The following is a 13481-nucleotide window of genomic DNA, read 5'->3' on the forward strand; positions in this document are numbered from 1 at the left end:
TGTCCCACAGGCTTACGGGCTTTTGGGATAATGTGAGATGACCGCTGTTTTCCGGTTTTACTAGACTTTTGGAACGTGAGCTCCAGGTGAACACGGTCAAATAAAAAGAGAGGAAACTGACGGAGTGTTTACACCAGTCTTTGGTTTTATATTAAACATAACGTACTTTTGACACTATACATGACTTTAGAGATTAACTTTTTCATGGTCACCTCTGATATATTCTGACAACCGTTATATTATTTATCAGTTTTCCTCCATTTGGCCTCGTGGGCCTGTTTAATCGATAATTCCAAATATCCGTATTTTCTGTGTAACTGTAATTATAAATTACCCGGAATACGAAATGTAGCCGTTTTACAAATGTAAAAAATACATTATATATAAACACATTCGGGGTTTTAATTTTATATATCAAACGAGAATTAGTCTAAATATAATATATACTATTTTTACTTAACATTAGGGTTACAAGGTGGACTTAGAAATAAAAAAGAAGAAACTGAGTGTGTGTGTGTGTGTGATGTGTGTCTGTATTAATAACCTAAAAACTTTAATACATCAATAATATTAAATATTAGTAAATTCTTGTATTTTTGCCAAAGTGCTGTGCTTTAAATCTGAAATATGTTGGATTGCTTCTTGTATTTAGAAAAAATAACCGTTGTATCCGCACACAGAACATCAAAATGTGGAAACAGATTTGATGGCTATGTTTGGCCTGAAATTACACTTACAACTTTTGTTCGTCTTTTATTTTTTAACCATTGTGAGTTTATTTACCAGTTTGTAGAATTATACATCCAGGAGCACCGGCCACCGCCAGGACCTGTTCACACTCATATTAAACCACAATTTCCACTAAACTTAAAAATTGAATTCTGTTAAAAAATTAAATATTATGATAATAGGAAATAACATTTAAAAAAAACTATTAACATGAATATATAAAAGGTTTTGAACTTAAATCGCCATCAAAAAACCCTGTGTTCAAGTGAGCGGGACCTTATCAGGGATCAGACACGGGACACACCGAATAATCTATAATAGTATATCAGTCTTATAATAGTCTAAACGCTTAATATTCGGTTATAGTCACTTACATTGTGTGTTGATTGTGCAGATTTGAAGTTATTTTATTTAACATCACCACAGACACATCTGATTTAAAGGTCTGACCGTGCGTCCTGGTTTCATGGTAATTATCTAGAAAACGCATATCTATTCACTGATATTCAGGTTTTTTGTGTTTAATTTGGACCGAGTTCACATTTGTCAGGCTATATTTAAATCGCGTGCCGCCACAATTAAAATATTAATGTAGTTAGGCACTTTTATTTTCATCCTGTATTTGCCTGGCAACAGGAGGCTATATATATGTACGAGCGTGTCATGACGTACACCCTGAATTATGGTCAGTGCTGACATCACGGATTTACTCTGTGGTCTGATTTGGGGATTTCATATATTTATTTGTTTATTTTTCCAAAATTCCTGGCTGCTCATTGGAATTAAATAATAAATTAATGCACAATTTTATTGTTTGGTCTTGACCTAAATTAGTAAAGATCACTGTTGGTGATAAGCCGAAGACCTCACTGAGTTAAACCAAATGTAAAAAGACAAATATAACTTGCATTTGATTTGTTTTTAAGCTGACAAGTTTTGTTCCATTTCAGACGCACAGCAGAACACAGGCCTACACCATATTTTACTGTAACAGCCTGCAGATGTTTTACTTCATAAACAGTTATACAATAATTGAGCCGCATGAACCCCCACAAATCAACGTTGTGTGGAAATAAAGTGGCTGTCCATTATGCACGAAAATCACATAATCTTGCCTGTGCAGAAACACACTTTTTGAGTGTTTTCCGTTTCTTTAAAATATGATTTCTTAGCTCTTGCACGGTGCCTGCTGAATATTTCACACAGGCCCTGTTATGCAACGTGTGTAACCTTGAAGAGGCTGCAGCACGACTGTGGTGCGGACGCGCTCTGTACGGGGAAGAAGCCATGGATCACACTGTATATTTACACATACATGTCATTCACTGGCTCACCTTTGACCCTAAATGTCTGTTTTTGCCTGTCACACGCAGAATGAAAACAAAGAGGGGGAGAGGAGGAGGAGGTGTGTTAAAGTTCTCAAGTTTTATTTGTCAAGATCTTGGGGAAGTATAAAGTTGTCAACGTTTAGAATAGATTGCACATTTGTGGAAAAGAAGGAATGAATTGGTGACTGTGCGTCTGTATCCTATGTAAAGACCATCTGGTGATTTATTCAGAGAGGATCTTAAGGGGAATAAAGCAAAAAGAAATGGTGAACAGTTAAATAAAAAGTGTTTCCATAAACTCAGGTGCATATCTGACTCTAGTTCTGTGCATCTCACGAGTCACTTGTAAACAGGCTGTCGCTGTGAGTGCGTGAGATGCCACAGGCTCGTAATGAATTAAAACAACTTACAACTGCCAATAAAACTGACAGTAGAGTCAAGTAGGTTCACGATACATTCCTGGCCTGCACCCATCAAACTCGTGCACATGTCAGTCATTCCCCACAGGTACTCGCTACTGTGGCTAAAGTGCGAGGACAGTGTAGTGAGCATTGGTTGGATCTGTGGGGTGATGTGCGCTGCGAGGATGTGCGGCTGCACCAGCAGCAGCAGGACCGGCAGCAGCAAACTCATTAATAAGGTGATCCGTCTGCGCGCTGCCATCCGTGAGCCCCCCACTCTGTACGAGCCATTCTCGTGGGGGACTGAGATCTTGTCCACTTCTCTGAGCCTCAGCGAATCCCACTTTTTTACATCAAAATTACGCACAAGGGGACCGACGTTCATCTCCTTCTTTGGGGGCAGGGACGTCTCCTTCAGGACCCTGAACTTCTCCCGAAACTCCTGCATCTGCTCCAGGAAACACAGGGGGTCGGAGGCGCTCCTGAAGGACTCCGCGATGCTGAGCGCGCGTCTCTGCTCCTCCAGCGCCGCGCTCAGCTTGGTGATCTCCGGGTCGTACGCCTGCATCACCACCAGCTTCAGTGTCTCAAAATCGGAGAGGATCTCGTTCTTTTTGCACTCGAGGCCACTGATGAGTTTGTCGAAATAATCTGTTACCTTCTCTGCGTCCTTGGTCACCGACAGAAGCGCCTTTTTCTTACTGGTTTGTAGTGTCTCCAGGCAGGACAGGATGTCGGCGCTCTGCCAGCTCTCCACCCCGTGAAGCAGCTCTTCAAACGCCGCCTTCTCCCGATCGTATGCCTCCTCCAATGAGCAGAATTTATGCCCTCTGTGCTCATCTGTTGTTGCGCAAAACCCACAAATGAGTTTTAAGTCCGTGGCGCAAAATATATTAAGAGGCTGACCGCAGTGTTGTGCACAAGCAGACATTTTAGGCAGAACCTTGATTTTGCTGTACTTCTCCACAATTCCTCGCAGAGAGTAGTTGATCTGGAGGCTGTTTGCGCCGTTGTGAGGGGTCTCTTTGCGGCATGTGGGGCATTTGAAAGGGGTTCTGTATGATGGACCTCGGCTCCCCTCCAAGAGTCCATCCAAGCATTTCTTGCAAAAGCTGTGTGAGCACAACAAGACCCGAGGGTCCTCGAAAAGACCGCAGCAGATCGGGCACGTAAGTTCCTCCTCTAGCTGCTCCATGTTGTCCTGTAAACACATCGTGCATGCGTCAAAATGGTGCATTGTTTACATAATAACGCAAGAAATCAACGCGTGATTAAAAACTAGGCTACCCAATATACGCACCCTCGCTCAGAGAGATGCTGTCACATAAGACAGCAGAGGCAATAAACTAAAATCGAAAAATGCTGAAGCACCGCAAAGGATACAGATTTCTGCAGTCATGTTCCAGCTGCGTCGGCAGGAGTATTCCCATCCTCAGAGTGAAACCGCCTTGCATCGCTGTAGGAGCGCAAAACGTTGGCACGCGCTCTGCCAGAGGCTCCATCTGCCGATCTGATGTTGACTAACATCCTGCTTTGATGTCTACTGCAAGCAGCAGTTGCGAGAAACTTAAAAGCACTGGATATAAATCAAAAATAACTTCACAGTCAATAACTATAACAGCAAACGATTCCCCCCCTGGCTTTGTATTGGAGGAGCAGCAGGACGGTTGCTGAGCTGAGCTGAATCCTAAATCACCGCCGCCTGAACCAATCCAATGCGACAAATTAGCGACAAGCGGGGCTCGCGTTAGCGTCGCTCCTGTTGGCAAGGTAGTGAAGGAGGGCTGTGACAGATTTTGCAAGCGCATAGTAACATGCAACCACTGGACCAAAAGAATCACTCACCAGCTGCTGAGACGCACAGTGCAACGCAATCATGGCGCTTGTTGCTGTGCAGACTTCGCCCTTTCCGGGTCTGGAGTTAACTGTTTCAGCGACGATCGGTCATTTTTAGATGCACCGATTCGTCTGTGTTTGGGCACACGTGCGTGCATGAGGGATATTTACCGCCATCAACACGAGAGCTGCTTGTGTGGTGATTTATTTGACAGCTTGCCTTTGGTGATCGGGGATGTTTACGCTTTTGAAGCAGCTGGGTCAGATGCAGAGGCTCCCTGGCAGGCGGATGGGGGAGGGGCTGTTGCTATGCAAAACATTACAGCGTGAAAAACTGTCAACTAGGTTTCGGTCCCATCGTGGCATCACGGGCTTTTTATAATGCCCCACTTCAGACACCCGTGTGGAGACATGCCAATATATGCACATGTAAACAGCCAACATGATCACCTGGCTGCATCGGCTGATATACAAAACTCTGATGCTAATTTGCACTGAAAGCACAAGGGTCAGATTATTTGGTCAACATCAGTGAACAGAAAATGAGGCAAACGTTGTCAAAGCAGCCCTTTTGATGTTTCAGTCACTTCAAAGCAACTTTGAGGATCCTCTTCCTCCCGATATGAATCAGAATCATCACTCCATCACGTATCCACCACCACCACACACTTGACACTTGCCCACCAACAAAACTCACTTTCTGTTCACTTGTGGTTATGTAACTTCGATATCCAATAGTTACTTAGTCACGTGTGGGAAATTTTTGACCTTGATTTTCTTCCCTTGTTTCCATGCCATCAGGAGCAACTGCCTATCTTAGCCGCTGTGATTGGATACAGTTGTGTGGCTGGGGCTTATGCAGCGCCGCCCTCTGCCGCGGCGTGTCGCTGTTGCGTGTCGACGTGACGTTTGGCGTTAAGACCGGACGCTCTTTGGCTCCATGCTGCGACCGGATGTGCAGCCGAGGTATCAGTGCAAGGATGGCAGCGATGTTTACGTGTTGTCTTGGCTGCTGCGGAGATGGCGGCTCGGGCCACATTGCTCTGAAAGAAATGCCCACGGTTCAGTTAGATACTCACCACATGGGTACGTGAGTCTGTCTGTAACTCTCACAATGTTGTACGGTTAGTTTCATAACTCGTCTACTGTGTCTGACAGTGTGACGATGATTTGCTACTTCCGTTAGCATTAGGTAGCTAGCTACGATGTAAAATGTTTAGTTTGGTATAAGGTGGCTACAGTTGCGTGTTTTAACTCTCTCCGTCTGTGTATACGTTCTATACGATTCTACTCTATTACACGCCACGCGGATTAACATTGCAACCCTAATAATCAGGGAAACTCATAATCTCAAATATCTTGCAACTATCCACAGTAATGGCTGCTAGGATTAAAATTCCCCATTTTCTGACAGCTAAACTTTAAAGATCCCATCTGTAATCGTTTTGAGACACGTGCAGTCTCAAAGACCCATATGCTTTCTGTATAAAATAGTTGAATCTACGAAGATATGTACGTTGTGTTTTCTTACTCTTGGAAACTACAGCCACTGTAATCTGAAAAGCCAATTCTCGATGACTGTGTAGTGGAGGAGTCAGGTGTCCACATCACACTTGTGTAAGTTAGTATCCAAATTTGTTTTGATGTCACAAAAAATCATGTCTGTGCTTATATTTAATAAACCCCAAATAATGGTAAACAAAGAAACCTTTATCCTGCACAGTGTTGGTCAAACATAAAAGAGAATTAATACCAAGCAAAACTGACAAGTATGTTTTACTTGGATAGTATTTCACTGAAAAGGTTTTCATAAGTTTGGACAAGACTGGATTTATCTGCTCGGATTTTCTGAATGAACAAGATATCTCAAAATCCTTGTTCTTTGTGTCTGAACAAGTCCCGAGGCGCCTGTGCTAAGCCAACCAACTGAAGCAACAGTGCTGTCTATATTACTTTTATGACTGAAGCGTCTCCCAATGTCTCAGATTAAATCTAAAATAAAAGCTGATCAAACTGCATAAGGTTGAGATGTTTGCCTCACAACCCTCCAAGTAGGCTAAATGAGAGCGTCTCGGATATTGAAATTTGATTTCTGGGTAATTCAGACCGACAGAGCTGATGTTTTTCCTCAAGTGAATGGAATACGCTTCCATAGAAATGCAACTGAAAGGTTTACTTTTATAATCAAGTGCTTATCGTCATAACCGACCTGCCCTTTTTACCCAGAGATATATCTGGTCTTTTAATTTATTTTATATATATATAACAGTTGGTGTAATACTTAGTTAATCAGCAGATTAACCAACAGACACAAAAGTTGTAAATTATGTAGGATGTCATTTGTTTATTGATTTTCTTTGTTTACATATATGAAGGCACATCCAGAAAAGACACTGCATAGTCACAAAGACCCTCTTATACAGAAACATGGTATATAAAATGTTTTATCTACATATACTTTTATACATGACTACAAGGTAAATAAGGGCTTGTGCAAGAGAATAAATAAATACTTCTCCTAAAAACTCAGTCATGTATTCAGCAAATATCCCAAACATTTTGGTTCCAGCTCGTCAGATTTACTGTTTTTCACCAGTTCGATATGATTGTACAATTCTTATCTTTGGGGGGTTGATTGGACAAAGCATTAGTCATTATGGGCTCTGAGAAAATGTGATTGGGACTTTTATTGGCAGACATTTTATAGATTAGACAACTGAATAACTCAAAAAGCCGTTGGCATTGAACACAGTGGCTTGTTGCATCTAAATGTATTTTTGCTTCTTTTTTTCTTCTTCCAGGCACAGATGTTGTCATTGTAAAGAGTGGTCGGAGGATATGTGGCACTGGAGGCTGTCTGGCCAATGCTCCTTTGCACCAGAACAAAAGTTACTTTGAGTTCAAGATTCAGTCCACTGGTAGGTGTTTGGCTTTTCGTTGACGATCCCCCTCTTTCCATTACTCTCCTACTTTTCTTTCCCTTCAAGACCGCCATCTTCTAGTGCATTCCTCGTGGTTATTATTAATTCTGACACGCTAGTGCCTGGTAGATACACAATCTTGTGACTGCATGCGCACTGATGGAATTCTGTTCACATACAACAGCGTCTTAAACCATGAGACATTTTATTTCTTCCATATACAGTGGCTAGAAAATGTACTTAAACCCATTGTAATATCTCCAGTTGTGTATAACTTTGTTATAACATAAGGTGAGATTTACTTTCCTGTTATATTTATAAAAAAAGACCATCTGTTTTAACTAATAAGACAAACCATTCTGATGTTCTGGTCCATACCCATTACATCATTCAAACATTCACAGTGTGAGGTGGAAAAAGTATGTGGACCCTGAAGCTAATGACAACTAAAGCTTATTTGAGTCAGTAGTTAGGAAACCAGTCCAGTCAATGAAGTGTGTGTGAGAGTTTCTTTGACTCATAACTACACTCAAACAATTTGAATTTGTGTTTCACAAGAAGCTTCTGCTCAAGTGGATTTCGCAGGATTTCTGATCAAGAATGATTGATTTTCAGAAAGCTGTAAATGGTTATGAAATAATTTGATTTGATATTAATCTACCCACTCTTTGAAAAACAATATAAATACATCTAGATGATTTAGTACTGTTTTCATTTGTGGGTCTACTAGAATAGGTTTACATGTTGTTCAAAATACGCATTATTTGTCTCATACTGCACATTCTTCTTTTCTCCTTTGGTCAGAAACATGTTCTTTTAGCCCTTGGCCTTTCTCCTACAAAGCCCAGTAATTGGTCAGCTGGCCCAGTCTTGTGGTTAGCTGCTTAGAGTGCATCTGAAATGTCACTCACCTTACCCAGAGGCTTCCTGAACAACTGTAGACACCGCTAGAGTAATGGTAACAATGGCGACTGTTCTGCCATAACACTTCGAGCCAAACTGGCCAGTAAGCCAACACGTTACATATTAACTGGTAGCATAGATGCTTTACGGTGAAAAATTAAAATGCGTTGTTTCATTGGGAGTGAGCGACCCTTTCTGCAGCTTTTGGTCTTTGTAATTTACCAGACCTTTTACATGCATAAAGCTATAGGTCACTCTAAAGGAAAGGGAAAAATACAAGAAGCACAATATGGGTTCTGAAAAAAAGCTAACTACATGGGGGTCATTCTTTATCTTGCCACTGTAAGATGTTAAGCAATGCTACCCTCATGCAGCTTCACACTAGTCCCAGACTGATTTTACTAAACATGTAGTTGTGAATATGCCATGCAGGTGAGTCTCAACCACTGGTTTTATTGCAGTTGATCTTTGTCATAAATCTGAATGCATTTTATACTGTATTTTGTTTGTTTTAAATAGCAGGTACTTTGTTGTTGTGCTTTCTTGTGTAGGTGTGTGGGGAGTTGGTGTGGCCACGCAGAAGGTGAATCTTAATCAAGTGCCTTTGGGCAGAGACACAAACAGCCTTGTCCTGAGGCATGATGGCTCTGTGTACCACAATAATGAAGAGAAGAATCGCCTGCCTGCAAATAGCCTTCCCCAGGAAGGTGACATTATTGTAAGTGCGCAGTTTATTTAATTGATCCGGAATTTTCCATTTGCTTGTAAATCTTAAAAGGAAGAACTTAATTTTAATGTGAGTCTGCATCTTTTCAAATAAATAAAATCTATATAAAGAGATGGATATATAGTCAAATTACTAATGAACTGAAATCAGGCATACAGATCTGGATTCCAAAGATAAAGTATGTGTTGTCTGAAGCCGTTCTGTGCAGAGTAAAAGTGCTGCACTAATGCTTGCTGAGATTTATTTTTATCAGTCTTGTCTAGGACATGTTGAGCTATCTCATGGTCTTCCAACAATCATGTGACCTCAGCTTGTGTTTATTTACAAGACCCTACTCAAACTGTACAGAGTAATCATGTGTTAGAAGCCTGCTGGAGCAGATTGCCCTGCAGGTCTCACAAGACCCACAGTAGAATTTTTTTTTTTTTTTTTTTTTGTTCACCTAAGGCAGCTGGCTGACAGCAACAGTCACATTGTAATGCATGGTCTAATGTGGTCTGCATTGCCTTCTGTAGTTTGTCACATTCAAACCAAATTGCTATTTGCCATCAGTTTGATCAGTTTCATTCCAATAAAACCCTTTAAATGTAAGCAAGCTACTCTAGATTTAACATTTCCATATACGTTTAACAACTCCTAAGTCCTTCATTGGCAGTGTTGTATTTGTGTGAGCTGTGTTAGAGAGACCCACAACCACCACCACTTTACTAATGACATTTATTGAATAACCAGGTTTCACATGTAAAGGGTTCCGTTTTGATGCATCAAACCATTTTCAAATGTGATTATATCCGCATGTAAAATGTCTGTGTTTAACTCCATTATTGTTTATTTGCCTCAGGGCATCACATACGACCACGTGGAGCTGAATTTATATCTGAATGGAAAGAACATGCATTGTCCTGCCTCTGGGATCCGAGGCACTGTGTACCCAATTGTTTATGGTAAGTTTAATTGTTGGCTTGATATACTGACTAGTTAACCAAGGTTTGTTAGACTTGGGATACACTCTCTTCCTACAGCTCATCAATATCCTTGAAAGTTTTAATTTGAGAAAAATAATCAAGCCCTAGAAAGTTTTAGAAAAATTCACATGGGTAATTTAAAGTTATAAAATTGATATATTCTGTGCAAAAATAGTGATTTGAAGTTCTTACGATATATATTTTAATTAACAATATTAAATAGGCAAGGTTTCACTGTCTGTTTATGTGCACACGTGGCTTTGGGCTTCTTTGAATTGGAGGTAATTGGGCCTGGGGAGTCTTTGAAAGTTCCTTAAATTTTATGTTCAAGGAGATTTTGGAACGGTGGGGATAATTTCTGACAAACTGTCTTAGCATTGAAACTTAAGTTTTGTAAATGTTATGGACAGTTTAAACTGCCTTGTCATAAATGATATTATAGCATTGCACTTTTATTCCACAAGGGGGCTGTATTTATACATTTTTACATAGCACTGGTCAGTTTAGGTCATTAGATACACAAAGTATATTTTCTTTATTTTCTTATTTGTCAACTGTGATTTATTCAAGTTTTTGATATTTAGTGGTGATATTCAGCAATACAGAGAAAAGAAATTAGAAAAACAAATCTTGTGCAAACAAGTATTTCTGAGCTACAGAATATATCATTTTTATCAGAGTCATGCTGAATGCGTTGCTATGTATTTACAATAATATAATTTATGTTCAAAGGGCAAGATAAGCTTTGGTAGAATTATGACAGCACTATTTCCTAAGAAGCATTTACATAAACTGAACGACTGTATGCCTATCTAAACACCACTATTCATTTGAATCTTTGAAACCGCCGGCCTTTTTCACATCAGACATTCCCTCTTGCCCAGGTGACAAATAATGTGGCACTGTTCTCTTCAAGTGTCTGATGCAGCTAAATTAAGTTTTAGCAATCATTATTTACCCCCTTTTTCCTACTGTGACATGTCAAAAATCTTCAGAAAAAACATTCCTATAAAAATGGATTAATCACAGTAATTAATAGAGGTTCGATTCACAACGATGCATTACAATGTATCACATCCACAATTTTCTATATTACTGCACATGGCTTCTTTTTCATCGTTAATAAAATCAGTCAGACCAACATGAAATCTCATTTTATTTAGAAAGCGCATAAAAAGTATTATCGACAGTAACTGTTTTTAAAATTGTGCTGTCATTTACAAAATAAGGTTTTCAATTCAAAAATCAGACTACAACAGTAAGTGCATGACAGTGATCAGTGCTCTCGACCCTGATTTGACATTCATTCAGTTAAGACTTGTGTGCTGCACCTAAGGCTCAAAAGGGCCAACTCTGATTACAGCCTTTACTGCATCAAGATGGCCCCACCTGGCCCCCCCCTAGCAGCGCCACTGCACTGAGGTGCATTAGTTCGCAGGTCAACAAGTGACTCTGCTCCTCTGATGTTTTCTAATCGCTCACACTTAGAACTGATCTTTATGAAAACCTGCTGATTTCATATTTATCTTTAATGGATAAACGGGGCGTCGCTTCTTCTGCAACAAAGAAGTTAAAACGCAGCGTTGCGTCCTAATCTGCGGGAGGAACTCTTATGTCTGCAGGAGTGTGTCTGTGTTTGTGTCCGTCTGTTCGTCCCTGTTACTCTTCACACAAACTGATAATCATTTATTTCATTATTTATCGATGATGGTGGATCATGACTCCTGTATCGTTCCGCTCACTTTAACAATGATGTCCTGCCTGTGCTCATCACGTAACCTTACATGTGTTTCATAAACTCTAGAGCGACTCAAACAAACACAAAGCAAACGTCAGCACTGTACGTGACCTAATCATTTGTGATCAGTGATGGTGTTTATTGTTAAAGTGTAAAGTGAGCGCAGGAACTCTGACACAGGACGACCAGATCTTTAATGGGCGTATGTCCTGATCGTGAAGCAGCGGTGGTTATAATTATGCAGTGGCGGCCCATCACTAAAACAATGAACATAGCGGAAAACATGAATCGATTATGTTCAGTCACTGCATCGATGCAGAGTCGTCCAAGACCGCATCGCGCTGCATCTAAGAATCGAGAAATGTCCACACCTCTGGTAATTAAGCATTCAATTTAAAGACCATTTCCTCAGATATCATCTGTGTGGTCCTTCTACGCACTTCTTTTGCATTAGTTTGAATAAGAAAAGCTTTGTTTGTTGTTTTCCACATTAAAGATGTTTGGTTTTGACTTTTTGTTTCTGTTTTCAATTTGGGCTCAACAAGAATTGGCTTCAAAGGTTAATTTAAAGGATCAATGTAAACAATGTTTTAAGCTTGTGCTCTCCCCTTTGTTGTTGCAGTGGACGACAGCGCCATCTTAGACTGCCAGTTTAGTGACTTCTATCACACACCGCCACAAGGATTTGAGAAGATCCTCTTCGAACAACAAATCTTCTGAAGGAGCACTTCAGCCTCGACCCCACTTTACCTCCTCTGTATCTCATAGCAACCTCCGTGGCACTACAGTTTGACCTTAATTGAATGTTATCGCTTTATGTGGCTTTTTTTTTGTTTCCCTTGATTATACTAGTCTCTACTGCTGCTCTGGATTTATGTTTGAGTATCCTTGAAGAAGTGCAGGATTTCTGATAATTGGTCAGCTGTGATTGGCTGTTTGAGTCTATGCTGATGTGAAAATTCTTCAATCAAATCATTAGCCTGTGTCAACCCTAATCACACTGTGTATGAACTGAAACACGTTCAGCTGCTGCTTACATCCGCTGTGTCTGTAGATGCCAGAATCAGAAGCCATGTTGGATTGCCGTTGCTTTATAGTCATGTTTCCCCCTAAATACCAAACTGACATCTCAGCATGCGCTCTGTATTTATATTTATTTATTTGAATCACAGATCAAAGTGATATGTTTCATTAGTTTGACAGATGATGTAAATATTTTGACCATCAAGAGTTTGTGACCTTGTTGAGGTACAGCTGCCAGTACTGACTCATCAAATATGTCCCATTTACATGTTTGCTGCCTTCTTTATGTAAAAATACAATTCAAAGTAGAGACACTGCAGCATTATTTCAATTTGAGTTGCCCCAAAAGGCATGGGTTTAAAATCCTAACTGCATTTTGAAACAGCGCACATTTCAGTGTCTTGAGGTTGACTTTTCTCTGAGGTATGCTGAGGTGACGGTGCTAATCAAATCTATGAACAGCCCTTTACTGTCTCCCCCCCCCCCCCCCCCACACTGGCCTCATCCTGAAATGTTTTTAATGGAGTATTTGTTCTAAATATCAAAATATTCCCTGAGTCCGGTGCTGGCCGTCTCTAAGTAAAGATATGTGGTTTAAAAATGTCAATCTGTCGTGTTGTATTGGCATTGCATATTCTTTGCTGAAGTGTGACGGTTGTATATTTCAAATGCTTGTCTTTGTTTGCACTATTGATGCTATATTGTACAAGCAAATCCAAATATTGTTGATTCAATAAACTTTTGTGTCTGGAAGCAACATTTATCGAATCCTGGTGGTTTCTTTAGTTATAGTTAAATTGCTGATAATTTTCTAGTGCTGGGCAATAAATCAATATCAATAATCATCTCAATATAATTTTCAACTACCTACAAACCACCCAGCCAGCCAACCCACCTAACCCAACCAGCC

The 13481-nt window shown here is 40.3% G+C and overlaps 2 protein-coding genes across 3 annotated transcripts; one reads left to right on the top strand and one right to left on the bottom strand.

The window, feature by feature from the left end:
- Positions 1–2134: 2134 nt before the first annotated feature.
- On the bottom strand, positions 2135–4643 carry trim13 (tripartite motif containing 13). Of its 2 annotated transcripts, none has more exons than XM_034573884.1 (2): positions 4304–4643; positions 2135–3659 (listed from the first exon to the last, which is right to left on the bottom strand). In XM_034573884.1, the coding sequence occupies exons 1-2, from the start codon at positions 4334–4336 to the stop codon at positions 2454–2456; spliced, it is 1239 nt and encodes a 412-aa protein (XP_034429775.1). In that variant the 5' UTR covers positions 4337–4643; the 3' UTR covers positions 2135–2453. The 2 variants fall into 2 exon arrangements, with proteins under 2 accessions (XP_034429775.1, XP_034429777.1); XM_034573886.1 differs by lacking the exon at positions 4304–4643 and adding an exon at positions 3759–4293.
- Positions 4644–5120: 477 nt separating this feature from the next.
- Positions 5121–13330, top strand: LOC117754736 (SPRY domain-containing protein 7). The gene is made up of 5 exons (XM_034573887.1): positions 5121–5380; positions 7096–7212; positions 8670–8836; positions 9687–9789; positions 12171–13330. Exons 1-5 carry the CDS (start codon positions 5248–5250, stop codon positions 12266–12268), a joined length of 618 nt encoding a protein of 205 aa, XP_034429778.1. The 5' UTR covers positions 5121–5247; the 3' UTR covers positions 12269–13330.
- The last annotated feature ends 151 nt before the right edge of the window (positions 13331–13481 follow it).

Source organism: Hippoglossus hippoglossus, chromosome 21 (genome assembly GCF_009819705.1).
Source record: "Hippoglossus hippoglossus isolate fHipHip1 chromosome 21, fHipHip1.pri, whole genome shotgun sequence".
Taxonomy (NCBI): Eukaryota; Metazoa; Chordata; class Actinopteri; order Pleuronectiformes; family Pleuronectidae; genus Hippoglossus; species Hippoglossus hippoglossus.